At 37.6% G+C, this 24,444-nt stretch overlaps 1 protein-coding gene across 5 annotated transcripts in view; it reads right to left on the bottom strand.

The window, feature by feature from the left end:
- tns1a (tensin 1a) overlaps positions 1–24,444 on the bottom strand; it is a 223,821-nt gene that overhangs the window by 66,547 nt on the left and 132,830 nt on the right. For all 5 annotated transcript variants that reach the window (XM_062062313.1, XM_062062330.1, XM_062062340.1 and 2 more), the window contains 6 exons: positions 7,213–7,262; positions 4,949–5,120; positions 4,824–4,874; positions 2,809–2,931; positions 2,667–2,731; positions 1,138–1,221 (listed from right to left, as the gene is read on the bottom strand). In XM_062062313.1, coding sequence (XP_061918297.1) covers positions 1,138–1,221; positions 2,667–2,731; positions 2,809–2,931; positions 4,824–4,874; positions 4,949–5,120; positions 7,213–7,262 — 545 coding nt within the window. The remainder of the gene's footprint in view (positions 1–1,137; positions 1,222–2,666; positions 2,732–2,808; positions 2,932–4,823; positions 4,875–4,948; positions 5,121–7,212; positions 7,263–24,444) is intronic.

Raw genomic sequence — 24,444 nt, 5'->3', positions numbered from 1 at the left:
GATCTCGTAACTTAAGTGTTGAAAGTAAAAGAAAAAACTAATAAAAATGTATCACTTTATGAGTGGGGCACCTTTTGGATCCCAAATATATTTAGTGATTTTTTATTTATATTTTCACTGTGATTACTCAAAAATATGAAATAATTAAAATCAATGGTGTCCTGCATTATTGATCTTTTAGGGCTCTAATTACTAAATACTGCATATTTCAGTTTTACAATAAAAAAACTAAGTTGCTTTTGACAGAAAAGCCATAAAACATTTTTTTTAAATTTGTATTACTTTATATCAACTTGAAGTTGATATAGAGATTTACTGTAAGCGTTAAATAATTTAAAAAAAAATAATAATCTGACTTATTTTTAAAATTTTAATGACTGAGACCCTTTATGGTCCCCGGGACCCCTAAAGGTAAAATAAATAAAAAATGCATATATTTTGTTATGGTTTGAACACCACACAAAAAGTGTCATTCCAGGTCGTTACACTATGATTTACCCATCAAATGTGTGCTTATTCTAGTGTCATTTATTAGGAATCTTAATTTATAAATATTAATCATGAAATGCTGTTAGTATATTAAATAAATACTAATAAAAATATATTTTTTACAAACAGGAAGTTGCAGGAATGTACACATGATCCCCTGCTTACATCTCATTGTGCAACAGGTGAATGTTTTAATGGGAACTAAATGCAATGTCTGAAAGGGGTACAAACTATTTCCAAAGCAGGACCTCCACCCAGACAAACAATACAAGTACACAGTTCATGAAAAACAATATTTTTTGTTATTGTCATTGTAAGTGGGCCTAAACACTTATATTAAACATGGAAAGGACTGCTGTCATTTGATTATAATAATAAGAGAATGTTGTCTGTCTATCTGTGTTGGCCCTGCGATGAAGTGGGGACTTGCTGAGATAGGCTCCAGCGACCCCGAAAGGGACAAGCGGTAGAAAATGGATGGATGGAGATTGAACTTGTTATTTAGTCAGGTTTGGGACAGGTGTGCTGCTGGTGTAGCCACAGTGTGCACGTCTGATGTTGCTCACATGGGCTCCACTGAATGCTCAGGGAGTTTTTGCGTTTGCTCACACACATGAAAAATTAGAGGGAAAACTGGTAACAACTGACCTTCTCTGCGATGGCTGACCGACAGGAAGTGCTTTGTCCTCATAGAAGCGCCTCATGGCGAACCTGTCCAACGCCTGGTCGGCGCTGTAAAGACACATGAACAATGGCATCACGTTGTTTCCAACCTGCAGGGTTTCAAAGTATCTCCCAAGTTCTATCAACATCTGGCCGCATTAAAAAAATGATGACTCTCCGGGCTGCTCGCTCGCAGGGATCCAGAACAATAAACCCGGCTTGTTTTGCCACAATAATCACACGGCGGACTCACACGGACCTCGAGGCTTTAGAAAGGACTAGGGGGGTTCAATGTTGTCGAATGCTGCTTTTTCATATCAACGCCAACAATCATGAGGCAGCAAATTCCAAGAAGGGGTTTTAGCTACCAGGGAGGTTGAGGGCAGGGTCCTTGAGGGTGCATGGGAGTTTGCCCAACCAGTCTACATGGGCTTTGTGGACTTGGAGAAGGCATTCGACCGTGTCCCTCTGGAAGACCTATGGGGAGTGCTCAGAGAGTATGGGGTATCGGACTGTCTGATTGTGGCAGTCCGCTCCCTGTACTATCAGTGTCAGAGCTTGGTCCGCATTGCCGGCAGTAAGTCGGACGCGTTTCCAGTGAGGGTTGGACTCCGCCAAGACTGCCCTTTGTCACCGATTCTGTTCATAACTTTTATGGACAGAATTTCTAGGCGCAGTCAAGGCATTGAGGGGATCCAGTTTGGTGGCTGCAGGATTAGGTCTCTGCTTTTTGCAGATGATGTGGTCCTGATGGCTTCATCTGGCCAGGATCTTCAGCTCTCACTGGATTGGTTCGCAGCCGAGTGTGAAGCGACTGGGATGAGAATCAGCACCTCCAAGTCCGAGTCCATGGTTCTCGCCCGGAAAAGGGTGGAGTGCCATCTCCGGGTTGGGGAGGAGACTTTGCCCCAAGTGGAGGAGTTCAAGTACCTAGGAGTCTTGTTCACAAGTGAGGGAAGAGTGGATCGTGAGATCGACAGGCGGATCGGTGCGGCGTCTTCAGTAATGCGGACGCTGTATCGACCCGTTGTGGTGAAGAAGGAGCTGAGCCGGAAGGCAAAGCTCTCAATTTACCGGTCGATCTACGTTCCCATCCTCACCTATGGTCATGAGCTTTGGGTTATGACCGAAAGGACAAGATCACGGGTACATTAGAGATAGGGTGAGAAGCTCTGCCATCCGGAGGGAGCTCAAAGTAAAGCCGCTGCTCCTCCACATCGAGAGGAGCCAGATGAGGTGGTTCGGGCATCTGGTCTGGATGCCAACCGAACGCCTCCCTAGGGAGGTGTTTAGGGCACATCCAACCGTTAGGAGGCCACAGGGAAGACCCAGGACACGTTGGGAAGACTATGTCTCCCGGCTGGCCTGGGAACCCCTCGGGATGCCCCGGGAACAGCTGGACGAAGTGGCTGGGGAGAGGAAAGTCTGGGCTTTCCTGCTTAGGCTGCTGCCCCTGCGATCCGACCTCGGATAAGCGGAAGAAGATGGATGGCTGGATGGATGGTTTTAGCTACCTTGCCGATATGTTGCTGTAGTGCATGTAGGCGGCCACCACCACCCCCGTACGACCTCGGTTCCCCTGTCACACACAACCACAGACCGGGTGAGGCATCTGCAACGTTGTGTTATCAAGCAGGCATGGACAGGGGGGCTTACTTTGTTGTGAAGGACCACCACGTTGTGCAGGTCGCCGTTCAGCCACATGTCGATGGCCTTGCACATGCTGCAGATCTTGTCCAGCGGCGGCGCGTGGTGGTCCGGCCAGCCAAACTCCAGCACCTGCGGCGCAAAATGCAAAGTAAGACCTCGTTCCAGACCACAGCAAACGTTACCCAGCTTGCAAAGATTGTAATAAATCCATTAGAAGAAGACAGCCTGCCGTTTCCCTAAACTTGGACACACACGTCTATACCTTTGGCCATTATAAGCCAGTAATTTCCAGGAGTTATCTCCTCCATTTTACTAATGATTTCCAATGTTGAAAAAATGTGTAGAATACAAATTGAAATACAACATTTCTGTCAACGAAAGCCTTTGATAGTACATACATCATGTGTTGCGTTCTTATACAAACCCCGTTTCCATATGAGTTGGGAAATGGTGTTAGATGTAAATATAAACGGAATACAATGATTTGCAAATAATTTTCAACCCATATTCAGTTGAATATGCTACAAAGACAACATATTTGATGTTCAAACTCATAAACTTTATTTTTTTTTTGCAAATAATCATTAACTTTAGAATTTGATGCCAGCAACACGTGACAAAGAAGTTGGGAAAGGTGGCAATAAATACTGATAAAGTTGAGAAATGCTCATCAAACACTTATTTGGAACATCCCACAGGTGTGCAGGCTAATTGGGAACAGGTGGGTGCCATGATTGGGTATAAAAGTAGATTCCATGAAATGCTCGGTCATTCACAAACAAGGATGGGGCGAGGGTCACCACTTTGTCAACAAATGCGTGAGCAAATTGTTGAACAGTTTAAGAAAAACCTTTCTCAACCAGCTACTGCAAGGAACTTAGGGATTTCACCATCTACGCTCCGTAATATCATCAAAGGGTTCAGAGAATCTGGAGAAATCACTGCACGTAAGCAGCTAAGCCCGTGACCTTCCATCCCTCAGGCTGTACTGCATCAACAAGCCACATCACTGTGTAAAGGATATCACCACATGGGCTCAGGACCACTTCAGAAACCCACTGTCAGTAACTACAGTTGGTCGCTACATTTGTAAGTGCAAGTTAAAACTCTCCTATGCAAGGCGAAAACCGTTTATCAACAACACCCGGAAGCGCCGTCGGCTTCGCTGGGCCTGAGCTCATCTAAGATGGACTGATACAAAGTGGAAAAGTGTTCTGCGGTCTGACGAGTCCACATTTCAAATTGTTTTTGGACCAAAGAGGAAAAGAACCATCCAGATTGTTATAGGCGCAAAGTGTAAAAGCCAGCATGTGTGATGGTATGGGGGTGTATTAGTGCCCAAGACATGGGTAACTTACACATATGTGAAGGCGCCATTAATGCTGAAAGGTACATACAGGTTTTGGAGCAACATATGTTGCCATGGACGCCCCTGCTTATTTCAGCAAGACAATGCCAAGCCACGTGTTACATCAACGTGGCTTCATAGTAAAAGAGTGCGGGTACTAGACTGGCCTGCCTGTAGTCCAGGCATTGAAAATGTGTGGCGCATTATGAAGCCTAAAATATCAGAAGGGAGACCCCCGGACTGTTGAACAACTTAAGCTGTACATCAAGCAAGAATGGGAAAGAATTCCACCTGAGAAGCTTCAAAAATTGTGTTTCCTCAGTTCCCAAACGTTTACTGAGTGTTGTTAAAAGGAAAGGCCATGTAACACAGTGGTGAACATGCCCTTTCCCAACTACTTTGGCACGTGCTGCAGCCATGGAATTCTAAGTTAATTATTATTTGCAAAAAAAAAAAAAGTTTGTGAGTTTGAACATCAAATATGTTGTCTTTGTAGTGCAACTCATATGGAAACGGGGTTTGTAACACTTATATAAGGCTTTTCATTTTTTGCGGCTCCAGTTAGATTTTCTTTTTTGTATTTTTGGTCCAATATGGCTCTTTGAACATTTTGGGTTGCCGACCCCTGCTCTAATGCAAACATTATGGTTTCTTTCATCTCAAGTGTGTCTACCTTGGGGTTTAGCGTTGCCAGGTCATTCCTCAACTCGCTCAGGTTGAGCACCTGGAATCAGCGAGTACAATTGTCAGTGCACAAAAAGCTCACAGGGAGACTGTGAGGGAGGGGCATTTAGTCACCAGGTAGTGGTCGCTGTGTTTGGACCGCAGCATGGCCGCCACCTCCTTGAGTTGGGCGGTGTAGCTCTGCTCCTCGGCGGCGCCCGGGAAAGAGAGGGAGATGATCCTTTCCGTGATGTAAATCAGGTCCACCTCGTAGCTCTCCTCCATGGCCTGGACCATACTCTGACTCCTGGGACAGGCGACAGTTTTACAGATCATTTGCTTTTCATATAAAGTCGAAGAATTGTTGTTACACTGCATTTTTTTTGGATGTCTCCCGGGAGACCGTCCATAAACGTTTGTTTTTTTTACTAAATGTAAGGGTGTAACGGTACGTGTATTTGTATTGAACCCGATTCGGTTCGGTTCGGAGGTGTACCGAACGAGTTTCCACACGGACATATTAAGTAGCGTACCGCACGTTGTGTAAACAACACACGGCATGCTAGCAACGACCGGGCTACTACAACATGCAAAAGTCAGAGCTGGAAGATCCTCCTGCCTCGTTAAGATCTCCCGTTTGGGAACATTTGGGTTTCGCGGTGCGATACAGCAATGGATAACATCGCTACGACGAAGAGAAAGACGAACAAACACAGCTCCCACCGCATTCAAGCAGCCTCTCCTCGGCGAGTCAGGCAGGGCTAAAGCAATAACAAATGCAGTTTAAGACCGTATTGCATTAAAAACTAGATTTTGACCCACTTCTATGGTGGAAGAACAATGAGCCCATATACCCTCTTACTGCCAAGTTAGCCAGGCACTACCTCGCCATACCTGCTAGCTCCGTGCCCAGTGAAAGGGTATTTCATCAAGTTCACTTGAAACTGTTTAATGTTGCACTTTTTGTATGTAGAAGAAAAGTTTTGTCATTTTATTTAATCTGAGCAACAACTTGAAGCAGTTTAATGTTGCACTTTATATGTGGAAATGTTGCACTTTATACATAGAAAGGTTTTGTTAAGAAACCAATTCTCAGCCTTATTTATTTAGTTTTTATTTTATATATGTTGACTGCATTAACCCTGGCAATGGACCCTGTGTGTATATGTATGTTATTGCTATGTTAAAAGGATAAAGCCATTGTTTACAAATGTTGGTAAATAAATAACCGTAAAATGTACACTACCGTTCAAAAGTTTGGGGTCACCCAGACAATTTTGTGGAATAGCCTTCATTTCTAAGAACAAGAATAGACTGTCGAGTTTCAGATGAAAGTTCTCTTTTTCTGGCCATTTTGAGCGTTTCATTGACCCCACAAATGTGATGCTCCAGAAACTCAATCTGCGCAAAGGAAGGTCAGTTTTGTAGCTTCTGTAACAAGCTAAACTGTTTTCAGATGTGTGAACATGATTGCACAAGGGTTTTCTAATCATCAATTAGCCTTCTGAGCCAATGAGCAAACACATTGTACCATTAGAACACTGGAGTGATAGTTGCTGGAAATGGGCCGATGTAGATATTGCACCAAAAAGCAGACATTTGCAGCTAGAATAGTCATTTACCACATTAGCAATGTATAGAGTGTATTTCTTTCAAGTTAAGACTAGTTTAAAGTTATCTTCATTGAAAATAAGGACATTTCAATGTGACCCCAAACTTTTGAACGGTAGTGTATATTTTGTTGTTTTCTTACTGTACCGAAAATGAACCGAACCGTGACCTCTAAACCGAGGTATGTACCGAACCGAAATTTTTGTGTACCGTACACCCTTAACTAAATGCATTCGTTCTTTCAATTTCGACAGGGAAAAAAAAAATGCATATTTTAAACTTTAATATTACCCGATCATGCCAATTATATTATTATATACTGTATTGCAAAACTAATTTTGTGAGATAAAAACAAATAGTTAAATATCTGTTCGTCACCTTTATTTATGATTTTAAAGCAAGTTATACATAAAAAAAAAAAAAATCCAATATTTCGATTAATCAAGTTATTACCCACATGCATAATGTCATTTTTTTATTTTTTTTTAAAGCGGCCCTCAGTCATTACTGCCACGCTCAATGAAAATGAGTTTGACACCCCTGACCTAGACACAGTCCGACCGAGTCCGCTCTGAGTGCTGATTGAGTGCTTGTTTCCCCGCCAAGTATTCGCGCCGGCGACGTCACATGCAACAAAGGTATCGAAACGTGGCAATGTTTCGTTTTATTTCATTTGGATTCGATATCTGGTAGTACCAACAGAATTCGGTGTGTGTGTGCCTACAAAAGTACCAAATTTGGCAGCCATCCCTATTCAAGCGTGTTTGTGCGATCACGTTATGCCTTACCGTGACTGCTTTCGCTTTATTTCGGCACTCTTGCAGGACCTTGTTGAGCCCTAGAGGGAGTGAGAGGAGAAATCATAAGCAAACTTCATGGTATAGAATGACATGTGACTTATATTGCAAATGCATCCACGCAGCATATTCAGACGAGGCTTTTGGTAAAAGAGTCGGATGGAATTGTGTCAGTTGGACAATGATTGTTATCTGATCATGTGCTTCAACACGGAGGCTGAAGCCGTGGCGCTAATCCCGCCTCAGGGACGCAACCTCTTCGGTGGTTTGACACCGAGCGGAGGCCACCGTTTGGAAAGGAAAACAGCGTGGTGCCCTGCAAAAACTGAAATCTAAGTAAGATTAAATATCTCAAATAAGGGTGATATTCGCTTATTTTCTGTCTGATAGGATAATTTATGTTTTACTTGTTTTAAGTGTTTTGATCTCAGTAAGATATTACAGCTTGTAGCTGAGATTTGATGACCTATATTGAGTAAAACATGCTTGGAACTAGAATATCAACTGTTGCAAAGTATAAAACTACCTTTTTAAAGTAATAATTTCTTACTTCAAGCATGAAAAAAAAAAATCATGATGCCGAGCACATATCATTATGTCAAGATAATGGCACTAGCATTTACTTCATTTAACATATTGAGCAAAAAGGTCTCATTTTTTTCCTACCAAGAAAAGTGCACTTGTTATTAGTGAGAATATACTTATTTTAAGGTATTTTTGGGTCCATTGAGGTTAGCTAATTTTACTTGTTTTGGAAAGTCTTTACAAGCCGAATTGTCTTGTTCTATTGGCAGATAATTCTGCTTAGTTCAAATAAAATACCCCTAATGTTTGCTTTTTTTTTCTTGTTTTAGAACACTGACTTTTTGCAATGTGCACCATTGCTGCTTTAGACATCACAGGAGCAACCGTTCGTCTGGTAGCAAACATGGCTGCCAATGCGCCACTCGAAGTCAATTTCAGGTGAGTTCAGTTTCAGTTTATTTGGAACGTGCATACGATACAATGTAACGCATCACATATTTCCAGTTGTTTCATTACAGCACGTCCGAAAAGGAGTAGGAAGAAGCTGAAATTACTTAATCCTACCCCTTTAAATACACTTGTAAAGAACATAAAGTCATGGCTGTCTTGAGTTTCCAATAATTTCTACAACTCTTATTTTTTTGTGACAGATTGATTGGAGCACATAATGTTGGTCAGATGAAACAAATAGTATTTTTGGAGGAGAAAAGGTGAGGCTTTTAATCCCAGGAACACTATCCCTACCGTCAAGCATGGTGGTGGTAGTATTATGCTCTGGGCCTGTTTTGCTGCCAATGGAACTGGTGCTTTACAGAGAGTAAATGGGGAAATGAAAAATAAAGATTACCTCCAAATTCTTCGGGACAACCTAAAATCATCAGCCCGGATGTTGGGTCTTGGGCGCAGTTGGGTGTTCCAACAGGACAATGACCCCGAACACATGTCAAAAGTGGTAAAGGAATGGCTAAATCAGGCTAGAACAGGGGTGCTCATTACGTCGATTGCGATCTACCGGTCGATCACGGAGGGTGTGTCAGTCGATCCCCAGCCAGGCATTAAAAAAATAGTCCTAAAAATGAGCGATCACAAATCTTCACTATGACGTCACTTTCGTCACTTGATTGACGTTCACGCCACCCGAGGGTCTTCTGAGATGACGCTGGCTGCTGCCAGCTCATTATTAAGAAAAAATTACCGACAGGAAGGCGATAAACTCTTTTTATTTCAACAGACTCTGGCGCCGTACCTGTCGTCAAAACTCCAAAGACCGACTGCACAGTTGCACAATAAAAGCGCTGCTTCATCCTGCCTGCGCTAACAACATAAGAGTCTCAGAAAGCTGGCGTGCACAAGCTAGCAAGCTACGGAGTTTGCCGCCAATGTATTTCTTGTAAAGTGTATACAAAGGAGTACGGAAGCTGGACAAATAAGATGCCAAAAACCAACCACTTTCATGTGGTATTGGACAGAAAGGAGGACTTTTGTTCTCCTCCATTTGAAAATGCGGACGTTATCAGCACCACTGTCTGATTCTATCAATGCAAGTCACCACAATCAGGTAATACACCAACTTATATTCTTGTCTTCATGAAAGAAAGGAATCTATATGTGTTAAACATGCTTGTATTATCTTTAACCACCTTTAACTTGTTAACAATATTAACTATATGTGTTAAACATGCTTGTATTATCTTTAAACACCTTTAACTTGTTAACAATATTAACTGTATGTGTTAAACATGCTTGTATTATCTTTAAACACCTTTAACTTGTTAACAATATTAACTATATGTGTTAAACATGCTTGTATTATCTTTAAACACCTTTAACTTGTTAACAATATTAACTATATGTGTTAAACATGCTTGTATTATCTTTAACCACCTTTAACTTGTTAACAATATTAACTATGTGTGTTAAACATGCTTGCATTATCTTTAAACACCTTTAACTTGTTAACAATATTAACTATATGTGTTAAACATGCTTGCATTATCTTTAAACACCTTTAACTTGTAAACAATATTAACTATATGTGTTAAACATGCTTGTATTATCTTTAAACACCTTTAACTTGTTAACAATATTAACTATATGTATTAAACATTCTTGTATTATCTTTAAACACCTTTAACTTGTTAACAATATTAACTATATGTGTTAAACATGCTTGTATTATCTTTAAACACCTTTAACTTGTTAACAATATTAACTATATGTGTTAAACATGCTTGGATTATCTTTAAACACCTTTAACTTGTTAACAATATTAACCATATGTGTTAAACATGCTTGTATTATCATCAACCACCTTTAACTTGTTAACAATATTAACTATATGTGTTAAACATGCTTGTATTATCTTTAAACACATTTAACTTGTTAACAATATTAACTATATGTGTTAAACATGCTTGTATTATCATCAACCACCTTTAACTTGTTAACAATATTAACTATATGTGTTAAACATGCTTGTATTATCTTTAAACACCTTTAACTTGTTAACAATATTAACTATATGTGTTAAACATGCTTGTATTATCATCAACCACCTTTAACTTGTTAAGAATATTAACTATATGTGTTAAACATGCTTGTATTATCTTTAAACACCTTTAACTTGTTACCTTTAACTTGTTAACAGTATTAACTATATGTGTTAAACATGCATGTATTATCATTAAACACCTTTAACTTGTTAACAATATTAACTATATGTGTTAAACATGCTTGTATTATCATCAACCACCTTTAACTTGTTAACAATATTAACTATATGTGTTAAACATACTTGCATTATCATTAAACACCTTTAACTTGTTAACAATATTAACTACATGTGTTAAACATGCTTGTATTATCATCAACCACCTTTAACTTGTTAACAATATTAACTATATGTGTTAAACATGCTTGTATTATCATCAACCACCTTTAACTTGTTAACAATATTAACTATATGTGTTAAACATGCTTGTATTATCTTTAAACACCTTTAACTTGTTAACAATATTAACTATATGTGTTAAACATGCTTGTATTATCTTTAAACACCTTTAACTTGTTAACAATACTAACTATATGTGTTAAACATGCTTGTATTATCATCAATCACCTTTAACTTGTTAACAATATTAACTATATGTGTTAAACATGCTTGCATTGTCTTTAAACACCATTAACTTGTTAACAATATTAACTATATGTGTTAAACATGCTTGCATTATCATTAAACACCTTTAACTTGTTAACAATATTAGCTATATGTGTTAAACATGCTTGTATTATCTTTAAACACCTTTAACTTGTTAACAATATTAACTCTATGTGTTAAACATGCTTGTATTATCATCAACCACCTTTAACTTGTTAACAATATTAACTATATGTGTTAAACATGCTTGTATTATCTTTAAACACCTTTAACTTGTTAACAATATTAACTATATGTGTTAAACATGCTTGTATTATCATCAACCACCTTTAACTTGTTAACAATATTAACTATATGTGTTAAACATGCTTGTATTATCTTTAAACATTTTTAACTTGTTAACAATATTAACTATATGTGTTAAACATGCTTGCATTGTCTTTAAACACCTTTAACTTGTTAACAATATTAACTATACGTGTTAAACATGCTTGTATTATCATCAACCACCTTTAACTTGTTAACAATATTAACTATATGTGTTAAACATGCTTGTATTATATTTAAACACCTTTAACTTGTTAACAATATTAACTATATGTGTTAAACATGCTTGTATTATCTTTAAACACCTTTAACTTGTTAACAATATTAACTATATGTGTTAAACATGCTTGTATTAACATCAACCACCTTTAACTTGTTAACAATATTAACTATACGTGTTAAACATGCTTGTATTATCTTTAAACACCTTTAACTTGTTAACAATATTAACTATATGTGTTAAACATGCTTGTATTATCTTTAAACACCTTTAACTTGTTAACAATATTAACTATATGTGTTAAACATGCTTGTATTAACATCAACCACCTTTAACTTGTTAACAATATTAACTATATGTGTTAAACATGCTTGTATTATCTTTAAACACCTTTAACTTGTTAACAATATTAACTATATGTGTTAAACATGCTTTTATTATCTTTAAACATCTTTAACTTGTTAACAATATTAACTATATGTATTAAACATTCTTGTATTATCATTAAACACCTTTTATTTATTAACAATATTAACTATATGTGTTAAACATGCTTGCATTATCATTAAACACCTTTAACTTGTTAACAAAAACATATATTTCATAAATAAGTAAATATAAATTATATATATGAATGAGGTAGATCCCTGTGACTTGATCAATTGAAAAGTAGCTCGCCTGCAGAAAAAGTGTGAGCACCCCTGGGCTAGAATGAAGGTTTTAGAATGGCCTTCCCAAAGTCCTGACTCAAACGTGTGGACAATGCTGAAGAAACAAGTCTGTGTCAGAAAAAAACAACACATTTAGCTGAACTGCACCAATTTTGTCAAGAGGAGTGGTCAAAAATCCAACCAGAAGTTTGTGGATGGCTACCAAAAGTGCCTTATTGCAGTGAAACTTGCCAAATATTAACATTGCTGTATGTATACTTTTGACCCAGCAGATTTGCTCACATTTTCAGTAGACCCATAATAAATTCATAAAAGAACCAAACTTGATGAATGTTTTTTGTGACCAACAAGTATGTGCTCCAATCACTCTATTAAAAAAATTAAGAGTTGTAGAAATGATTGGCAACTCAAGACAGCCATGACATGATGTTCTTTACACGTGTATGTCAACTTTTAATCGTGACTGTATTGCTCCTTGTTGGTTAAGTAGCTTCTTACCCAGTTCAAGAGCTTTCTTTGTAGAAAGTCCTTCTAAAACAATGGAGTTCTGTCGAGCAACACCTAATTCTCCAAACGGGAAGGCTGTGGGCGTGGCTTACCTTGTTGACCAGGTGACCTGTGCTCCACCTCCAAGTCGAGCGCAGGCATGTCAAATCTCTAAGTATCCGAAAAGAATGTCCCAGAGGCATAATGTAGCTCGGTGAGACTCTCGCGGAATGAAAGTTTTAAACAAAATATGGCGAGATGTATTCAGTGACGTCTGGTGACCCAGCATGCTGATCAGAGTGGGTTCCCATGATGGATGCTACAGTAGTCTGGTCAAGTGGTGATGTCGTTTCCCCTCTCTCTCTCTCTCTCGACCGTCTTCTGTCAACATTGTCTCCGTCCTTTCCAGCCACTCCTCCCTCCGTCTCATTATCTGTCCTTATTCCCAGCTCCCCCATCGCAGTCTGTCCCTTGTTCCCCAGCCAAGTGTTGACGTGCGCTTCCTTTGCACAGTAAACATGCGCTTCTGACCGTAATTACCCAGTAGAATGGAGTTCCTGAGCTGAGAATAGTACAACCGACTTACAGTAGTTCTTTTTGGGCCTCCCGGCTGTAATTGAGGGACGGAAAAATGGTCGTTTTGTGCTTGATCTCGTCGGCCGTACACTGCAAAAACTGAAATCTAAGTAAGATGAAATATCTCAAATAAGGGTGATATTTGCTTATTTTCTGTCTGATAAGATAATTCTTCTCACTATGCAGATTTTATGTTAGAGTGTTTTACTTGTTTTAAGGGTTTTGGTCCTAAATGATGTCAGTAAGATATTACAGCTTGTTGCTGAGATTTGATGACCTATATTGAGTAAAACATGCTTGAAACTAGAATATCAACTGTTGCAAAGCTGTGTCATCAACACCCACAAGTATAAAACTACTTTCTTAAAGTAATAATTTCTTATTTCAATACGTACTCATATAGTAGTACAGTTGGCACAGTACAGTAAACTGACAGTTAATATTGAAACATTTAACATTTCTAACAATTTTGAACAGAAATAGTTCATGCACATTCAGATGAATTATTCAAAATTACAATTAAAACAATTTTTGGCCGGGGGCCGGGCTATATATATGCGCACTAATTGACTGAAAGAGCACGCACTTGGCGCAATGATGTCATGTTATCCATGGAAAAATGCATTTTTAGACCAAATTATTTGCCTGAGCGGCTAGGAGACCCCGAGAGTAACAAGCGCTTGCCTTGTTGCCTTTCCATTAAGAACAATAAATTAGTTTTTAGTATAAGTTTGCTGGTTTCAAGAAATGTAATGCCGAGCGCATATCATTATGTCAAGATAATGGCACTAGCATTTACTTCATTTAAGAATATTTTTCAACATATTGAGCAGAAAGGTCTCTTTTTTTTTCTACCAAGAAAAGTGCACTTGTTATTAGTGACAATATACTTATTTTAAGGTATTTTTGGGTTCATTGAAGTTAGCTAATTTTACTCGTTTTGGAAAGTCTTGACAAGCCAAATTTTCTTGTTCTATTGGCAGATAATTTTGCTTAGTTCAAATAAAATAGCCCTCATTTTTGTTTTTGTTTTTCTTGTTTTTGAACACTGACTTTTTGCAGTGTACCTCTGGTTTAAAGAGTTTGGACATGCAGGCTGCATGGATTTGAAAAATCTGAAAATTTCCCCCGACCCAGACGAGCCTCAAACGGTCTCAATTATGGTCAGTTTGACAGGAAATGTTTTATATACGTTTTAAATGGAGAGAGGGAGAGAGAGAAACATTCCTTAATCACGTCTTCCCACAGTGGATACTAATTGCCAAGAACGAATCCATGGATTGGAGAGATAGGGAACTATAGTACATCTACACTGCAAAAACTGAAATCTAAGTAAGATGAAATATCTCAAATAAGGGTGATATTTGCTTATTTTCTGTCTTATAAGATCATTCTTCTCACTAAGCAGATTTTATGTGAGAGTGTTTTACTTGTTTTAAGGGTTTTGGTCCTAAATGATCTCAGTAAGATATTACAGCTTGTTGCTGAGATTTGATGACCTATATTGAGTACACTGTAAAAAAAAAAGTCTGTAAAAAAACGGTCATCTACTGGCAGCTACGTCTGCCAAACGAAAACCATGAAATGAAAGTAAAACATTGTAAACCAAATATTGATCAAAAACATTATATTTACAGAAATTTTCATGAAACGTTTTGCGGAAAAATATCGTAATTTTATAGATTTTTACTAAATTATTTAGATCAACCACCTGTGACGATGCGAACAGTTCTGCAGAAAAATACCTTTATTCTACAGAGTTTTTCCAAATGATTACGATCAAACACCTTTAATGAAGTGACAATGCTGGCAGTTCCACAGAAAAATACCATTATTTTACAGATTTTTTCTGAATTGTTAAGATCAACCACCTTTAATAAAGTGACGATGCAAACAGTTCTGCAGAAAAATACCTTTATTTAGTTAGATTGTTAGTATGGACATAGACTTTTATATAACGAGCTACATATTTAATGAAAGATAATTACTGTAATTTTACATGAATTCGAAAGTAATTTAAGAAAACAGAAAATGCTATGTATAATTAATTTGGTATTTTTCTGTAAAAAATAGAAATAGTCATTACTGGCATACTACTTAAAATAACAGGCGGATTGTTTATTTACAGATAATGTCTTCAATTCTACAGTTTTATAAACTATTTAAAAAAAATTGAAAAATTACACTAGAAATTTAGAGTAAATTAACCATAAAAAAAAGGGGTTTTTTTTTTTACAAAAAAATGCATTATTGGCTTTATTTTAACCAAAAAATATGACTGTACATTAAACATATGTTTCTTATTGCAAGTTTGTCCTTAAATAAAATAATGAACATACAAGACAACTTGTCTTTTATTAGTAAGTAAACAAACAAAGGCTCCTAATTTAGCTGCTGACATATGCAGTAACATATTGTGTCATTTATCAATCTATTATTTTGTCAACATTATTAAGGACAAGTGGTAGAAAATGAATTATTAATCGACTTGTTCATTTACTGTTAGTTACTTTCTCTTTAAACATGTTCTATATACACTTCTGTTAAAATGTAATAATCACTTATTCTTCTGTTGTTTGGTACTTTACATTAGTTTTGGATGATACCACAAATTTGGGTATCAATTCGATACCATTGATTGATTTGAACTTTTATTAGTAGATTGCATAGCACAGTACATATTCCGTACAATTGACCACTAAATGGTAACACCCGAATACGTTTTTCAACTTGTTTAAGTCGGGGTCCATGTAAATCAGGGGTGTCCAAACTTTTTCCACTGAGGGCCGCACACGGAAAAATTAAAGCATGTGTGGGCCATTTTGATATTTTTCATTTTCAAACCATAACACAATATATGGATTTTTTTAATTTATTTTACCTTTAGGGGTCCCGGGGACCATAAAGGGTCTCAGTCATTAAAATGTTAAAAATAAGTCAGATTATTATTTTTTTTAAATGATTTAATGCTTACAGTAAATCTCTATATCAACTTCAAGTTGATATAAAGTAATACAAATTAAAAAAAATGTTTAATGGCTTTTCTGTCAAAAACAACTTAGTTTTTTTATAGTAAAACTGAAATATGCAGTATTTAGTAATTAGAGCCCTAAAAGATCAATAATGCAGGACACCATTGATTTTAATCCTTTCATATTTTGGAGTAATCACAGTGAAAAGATAAATAAAAAATCACTAAATATATTTGGGATCCAAAAGGTGCCCCACTCATAAAGTGATACATTTTTATTAGGTTTTTCTTTTACTTTCAACACTTAAGTTACGAGATCGACTTCAGATATATCTGTCCATTTTATGCTGGAACTATTATTTTGTTTGTTTTATGCGCTTTTGTCAAAGAAAACTTTGATGTTTTTATATGGCTACTACTAGGGATGTCCGATAATGGCTTTTTGCCGATATCCGATATTCCGATATTGTCCAACTCTTTAATTACCGATACCGATATCAACCGATACCGATATCAACCGATATATACAGTCGTGGAATTAACACATTATTATGCCTAATTTGGACAACCAGGTATGGTGAAGATAAGGCACTTTAAAAAAAATAATTAATAAAATAAAATAAGATAAATAAATTAAAAACATTTTCTTGAATAAAAAAGAAATTAAAACAATATAAAAACAGTTACATTGAAACTAGTAATTAATGGAAATTAGTAAAATTAACTGTTAAAGGTTAGTACTATTAGTGGACCAGCAGCACGCACAATCATGTGTGCTTACGGACTGTATCCCTTGCAGACTGTATTTATATATATTTATATATAATGTAGGAACCAGAATATTTATTTAATCATATTTATTTTTTATATTGTCTCTGTATTGGTTTTCTATTCATTTATTCTTTGTTTTTATTCAGTTATTGGTGTAGCATAATATTGTTTTTAATATTGTTTTTAATATCGTTTTTAATATTGTTTTTAATATTGTTTTTAACATGGCTGTGCAGCACTTTGGAAACGTTCTTGTTGTGTAAATGTGCTATATAAATAAAGTGGATTGGATCGGATTGGATATTAATAACAGAAAGAAACAACCCTTTTGTGTGAATGAGTGTGAATGAGTGTAAAAAAAACAAAAACAAAAAAAAACGATACCGATAATTAAAAAAACGATACCGATAATTTCTGATATTACATTTTAACGCATTTATTGGCCGATAATATCGGCAGGCCGATATTATCGGACATCTCTAGCTACTACACAATATATGCAATATTTACCACATAAAACATTTTAAAGTGAAATATTTTAAGTAATTGGAGCCCTGAAAATAATTCATTATAACATGGATTTTTTGTCTTTTTTTTTTTTTTTTTGGAGCAATGGCAAAAAAATAAAAATAAAAGACAAAAGAAAAAAAAAAAACAGCCTGCATGGCAGCTTTTGTGTCAACATTGCAACTTTTTCTCGTTAGATTTCACCTCATTCCACTTTTTTTAATGTTCTTTTTTATTTTTACAATAGTATTTCCAGAATGTGTGGCGGGCCGGTAAACAATTAGCCGCGGGCCTCAAATGGCCCCCGGGCCGCACTTTGGACACCCCTGATGTAAATCAATTCACGGTAAAGTCGTTACAGGATCCTACATTGGTCATATTCAAAGTCCTCATGTGTCCAGGGACATATTTCCTGAGTTTATAAACACAATATACCGGGGGGTCGGCAACCCGCGGCTCTTTAGCGCCGCCCTAGTGGCTCTCTGGAGCTTTTTCCAAAAACGTATGAAAAATGGAAAAAGATGAGGGGGGAAAAATATATATTTTTTGTTTTAGTATGGTTTCTGTAGGAGGACAAACATGACACTAATTGTTATAAAGCACACTGTTTGTATTAAACATGCTTCCCTGATTCGAGTATTTGGCGAGCGCTGTTTTGACCTACTAATTTTGGCGGTCCTTGAACTCACCTTAGTTTGTTTACATGTAGAACTTTCTCCGACTTTCTAGGACGTGTTTTATGCCACTTCTTTTTCTGTCTCATTTTGTCCACCAAACTTTTAGCGTTGTGCGTGAATGCACAACGGTGAGTTTTGTTGATGTTATTGACTTGTGTGGAGTGCTAATCAGACATATTTGGTCACTGCATGACTGCAAGCTAATCGATGCAAACATGCTATTTAGGCTAGCTATATGTACACATTGCATCATTATGCCTCATTTGTAGCTATTTTTGAGCTCATTTAGTTTCCTTTAAGTCCTCTTAATTACATTTATATCTCATGACACGCTATCTGTATGTAATATGGCTTTTAATTTTTTGAGGCTCCAGACAAAGTTGTTTTTGTATTTTTGGTCCAATATGGCTCTTTCAACATTTTGGGTTGCCGACCCCTGCAATATACATTTTAAAAAACGAAAGAAGATGTTGTGACGCCAAAAAATATCGATGTAATCATAGTCGTAACGACTAGATACGCTACTGTACTTGGTATCATTACAGTGGATGTTAGGTGTAGATCCACCAATGGCGTTTGTTTACATTTTGACGCCGGTGAGCTTTGATTGATTGATTGATTGATTGAAACTTTTATTAGTAGATTGCACAGTACAGTACATATTCCGGACCGGTACTTTTCAGAGGTGGTATAGTACCGAAAATGCTTCATTAGTATCGCGGTACTATACTAATACCGGTATACCGTACAACCCTAGTACATCCACATATAATTTGTTCCTTGTCAAAAATTGTTTACACCAACTTTTAGTGAAAGACAAGATGGAGATTGGAATTAGAAGCTTGGGTGTTGCTATTTTTAGTGCACGCATGTCACTCAGCAGCATGTCCTGGTTTGTTGCCAAAGCATAATCAGAGGGCAGAGACGTCTGCGACAGATTTGACCTCTTTAAAACCGTAACATGCTCTTCAGCCCAAAACAAAGTCAGCATGACGGATACACAAGTCACCATGAAGGTTCCGGTTGGTCATTAAGTGACGTAATCTGTTGTGATTCAACGTTTTCCTGCTTGACTGGTGCAGACAGAATGATCTATGTCCACACTCTCAGGCTGATACGCTGCTCCAAACCGATACCAACTAATCTTTTTTTTCAGAATACAGTAGGAAGGGGATTCATATGGCCCCGTTTTGTCGTGGTTCACCTGACACATGAAACGTGACGAATTGGAGGGGTGCACTATCCACTTTAGCCAGGAGAGTGTTGAATATCTTTGTGAGGAGGCGTGGCCGGCAGACCTGCAGAGAGGCGGGGCGCGCAGGGACCGGCTCCGAGATGGACGGCAGGTGCGTGGGTGCCAATTGTAGAGGTCTTCCTCCCTCCGGGTTCCATGGACCACCAAGAACAGACATGACGGCGAGCGGTTTTGTGACTTTGTTTATTTTTTCAGCTCCTCCTCCACTGCTCGCTCTTCGGTTGCTTTTCAGCCTCCCGCGTCGTCGTCTTCGTCTCGCTCTCTGTCGCTCTCGCTCTGCGTCGACTGGCCCTCCAACTCCTTCTGCCCCGTCCTTCTCTGCTGCTGCCCTTTTACACCCTGACAGGTGATTACAGAATTGCGCCCAGGTGGGCGATCCACGCACCTGCCGTCCATCTCGGAGCCGGTCCCGGCGTGCCCCGCCTCGCTGCAGGTCCGCCGGCCACGCCTCCTCGCCGCCATCTCAGAGTCGGCCCCGGCGTGCCCCGCCTAGCTGCAGGTCTGCCGGCCACGCCTCCTCACAATCTTATAATGTGTTTTGTGGCAAGTCCAACTTTGACCACAGCGTCAGTTGCTATGTAGAGTGACGCTTTCCATCATTTTCAGCACACTGCCTTGCAAAATGATTAACCACCCCTGTACCTCTCACACGAGATCCACCCAGGAATGGGGCCATATGAATCCCTTCCTTAATGTATGTCAAACTAAATAGTTTTGCTGTAATCCGGAGATATACTGTAGCTCACTGCATAACCACGCCCAGAGCTGGTTCTCGGGCAGCCAGCTCTCAGGCTATTACTCCTTGTTGTATAGCCCTTCGCCCTTGATTTTGCGTGTACTTTCCGTGCAAGGTTCGAGGAGGGGCTAAGAGCCAATGGGTGTATAGCCCCCAAAACGAAGCGTGATCCCCACCACACTTGCAACCAAATGTTACGAGAAAGTTTTCCATCACACTGCACTCGCTGACAAGGCTGAGCACATACATGCAAATGGTGTAGATCAGTGGTGCCCAAACTACGGCCCGCGGGCCAGAGACAAGAACCAGCGTCCAAAATCCGTCCCGCGGGAAGTCCCAAGTTTGTTTGTTTTTTATTATTATTTTAAAAAATCTGTCCTTTCTAATCTATTTTCTACCGCTTGTTACTCTCGGTGTCTCCTAGCGGCTCAGGCAAATCATATTGTCTAAAAATGCATTTTCCCATCGATAATGTGACATCATCGCACATATATATATATATATATATATATATATATATATATATATATATATATATATATATATATATATATATATATATACACTACCGTTCAAAAGTTTGGGGTCACCCAAACAATTTTGTGGAATAGCCTTCATTTCTAAGAACAAGAATAGACTGTGGAGTTTCAGATGAAAGTTCTCTTTTTCTGGCCATTTGGAGCGTTTAATTGACCCCACAAATGTGATGCTCCAGAAACTCAATCTGCTCAAAGGAAGGTCAGTTTTGTAGCTTCTGTAACGAGCTAAACTGTTTTCAGATGTGTGAACATGATTGCACAAGGGTTTTCTAATCATCAATTAGCCTTCTGAGCCAATGAGCAAACACATTGTACCATTAGAACACTGGAGTGATAGTTGCTGGAAATGGGCCTCTATACACCTATGTAGATATTGCACCAAAAACCAGACATTTGCAGCTAGAATAGTCATTTACCACATTAGCGATGTATAGAGTGTATTTCTTTCAAGTTAGGACTAGTTAAAAGTTATCTTCATTGAAAAGTACAGTGCTTTTCCTTCAAAAATAAGGACATTTCAATGTGACCCCAAACTTTTCAACAGTAGTGTATATTTATATATATATACATATACGTTTGTACAAAAATGAGGGGTATTTTATTTTAACTAGGGATGTCCGATAATGGCTTTTTGCCGATATCTGATATGCCGATATTGTCCAACTCTTTAATTACCGATACCGATATCAACCGATACCGATATCAACCGATATATACAGTCGTGGAATTAACACATTATTATGCCTAATTTGGACAACCAGGTATGGTGAAGATAAGGTACTTTTTAAAAAAAAATGAATCAAATAAAATAAGATAAATAAATTAAAAACATTTTCTTGAATAAAAAAGAAAGTAAAACAATATAAAAACAGTTACATAGAAACTAGTAATTAATGAAAATTTGTAAAATTAACTGTTAAAGGTTAGTACTATTAGTGGACCAGCAGCACGCACAATCATGTGTGCTTACGGACTGTATCCCTTGCAGACTGTATTGATATATATTGATATATAATGTAGGAAGCAGAATATTAATAACAGAAAGAAACAACCCTTTTGTGTGAATGAGTGTAAATGGGGGAGGGAGGTTTTTTGGGTTGGTGCACTAATTGTAAGTGTATCTTGTGTTTTTTATGTGGATTTAATAAAAACTACCAAAAAAAAACAAAAATATGATACTGATAATGAAAAAACGATACCGATAATTTACGATATTACATTTTAACGCATTTATCGGCCGATAATATCGGCAGACCGATATTATCGGACATCTCTAATTTTAACTAAGCAAAATTATCTGCCAATAGAACAAGAAAATTTGGCTCGTCAAGACTTTCCAAAACAAGTAAAATTAGCTAACCTCAATGAACCCCAAAATACCTTAAAATAAGTATATTCTCACTAATAACAAGTGCACTTTTCTTGGTAGAAAAAAAAAAGAGACCTTTTTGCTCAATATGTTGAAAAATATTCTTAAATGAAGTAAATGCTAGTGCCATTATCTTGACATAATGATATGCGCTCGGCATTACATTTCTTGAAACCAGCAAACTTATACTAAAAACTAATTTATTGTTCTTAATGGAAAGGCAACAAGGCAACCGCTTGTTACGCTCGGGGTCTCCTAGCCGCTCAGGCAAATCATATTGTCGAAAAATGCATTTTTCCATGGATAACATGACATCATCACGCCAAGTTTCGTGCTCTTTCAGTCAATTAGTGCGCATATATACAGCCCGGCCCCCGGCCAAAACAATTTTAATTGTCATTTTGAAGAATTCATCTGAATGTGCATGAACTATTTCTGTTCAAAATTGTTAGAAATGTCACATGTTAAATGTTTAAATATTAACTGTCAGTTTACTGTACTGTGCCAACTGTACTACTATATGAGTACCTATTTTCTATTGTTTCATTGAAACTAAAACGGCAAAGTCCATTTGGCTGTCATGTGTTTTAATTATGAGAAACAATTGTGTCAAAGTCATGATTTTTTTTTTTCATGCTTGAAATAAGAAATGATTACATTAAAAAAGTAGTTTTATACTTGTGAGTGTTGATGACACAGCTTTGCAACAGTTGATATTCTAGTTTCAAGCATGTTTTACTCAATATAGGTCATCAAATCTCAGCAACAAGCTGTAATATCTTACTGAGATCATTTAGGACCAAAACCCTTAAAACAAGTAAAACACTCTAACATAAAATCTGCTTAGTGAGAAGAATTATCTTATCAGACAGAAAATAAGCAAATATCACCCTTATTTGAGATATTTCATCCTACTTAGATTTCAGTTTTTGCAGTGCAATTCCAGAAAAAAGTGCAGTTCCCTTTAGGGATGATACTCGAAACCGGTTTTCCCGGTTGTTCGATAACAAAATAACCGAGTCCTCGGATTCGAATCCCTTTTTGAGATCCGGTACCCGTTATCGAGACCACTATAGTAAAGAAAAGAGTTGGTTATTTATTCGAATCCCTCGGAACGAATCCCGTCCCGACCAGAAATGCTCCGTGGGACATCACAAGAAATGATGTCACGTAGCTCAGTCATTAGGCGCAGGAAAACAATGGACGGGAAAAAGCGCTCCAAGGTGTAATAAAGTTCAAAACAAAAGGTATAATCCAATGAATAACTTTACTGAGAGATTTGAGCAGGGTACAAACTCATGAAGAACACTTTTACGACCAACCGGAAACATAGCAACCAGGCTAGCAACGCACCTCCTTTACGGCAGCTGTCGCAACGTTCTTAAAGCAACCGCAGCACTTACATATATATACAACACATCTCCCTTTTTTAACTTTTGTTTTTCACACTGTATATGTGTTGTCTGTCTAATTATAAATGATGCAGACGAGGCGTGTTGGCTGAGTTCTTGACGTTTACTTTCACGGGTGACGACATGCAACAACACTTTTCGGGGCTAACCGCGCATGCTCGTCACTCCCGTTGCATGATGGGTAGTGTAGTTGTTATATTCTCTAGCTCATAACATCTTTCCCCCTATAAAGAAATAATGTTAACTCAATAAAGTGTATTTCTTTTTTTAGCTTTAACTTTTCATTTTTTAGCATTGTAACCACATTTGCAAACAACTTTTCTCTTCATAGAATTTTCTTTCTTTCTTTAAAGTGCAAAAATGTCAAAGCATCATAACAAACAGTTATGTTCCAATAGCAGCAGAAGTGCACTTTTTGGAGAGCTGTATTATTTCCAGTTTTGTGCCCAAGGGACTGATTTTATTTAACACTCTATTATTATTTATACACCTATAGTGATCACAGAGATAGCTTGTTTTTGTGTTACTGTATATATTTGTTTTTCTGAAAAATCCCACTTGATATACTTTGGGTAACAACAGTCAATGTTTATTTATTTTATTTTATTTTTTTAGGGGGGTAACAGTCAATATTTATTTATTTATTAGATTACATTTTTTTCTTATATAATAAAAGTGAGCTTTTGTTAAACCAAATATTGTGTGGTTTTTTCCATATACAACAACCTATCTGGACTCCATAAGAGAATCGATAAGGAATCGGTTCGATAAGAGGATTCGATAATAGACTCGAACTCGATAACTTCTTATCAAACATCATCCCTAGTTCCCTTTAAGGGAAAGAATTGAAATTCAGTGTCTTAATTATGGCAAAGGTTTCTTGCAGCAGCCCAGAACGGACTCGTGTGTCAGTTTGTGTTTGTTGTTTATTTCAGACCATGTGAGCTGCCCGCCATCATTCCGCCGGCCTAGTCAGCTGTGCGTGGCGACCGCCTCGTTGCCAGGAACATGTGGCCTGAGAAGC

The sequence above is a fragment of the Entelurus aequoreus genome, linkage group LG01, assembly GCF_033978785.1.
Source record: "Entelurus aequoreus isolate RoL-2023_Sb linkage group LG01, RoL_Eaeq_v1.1, whole genome shotgun sequence".
Lineage (NCBI taxonomy): Eukaryota > Metazoa > Chordata > Actinopteri > Syngnathiformes > Syngnathidae > Entelurus > Entelurus aequoreus.
The sequence above is the reverse complement of the archived record's forward strand: the minus strand, read 5'-3'. Positions and strand labels throughout refer to the sequence as shown.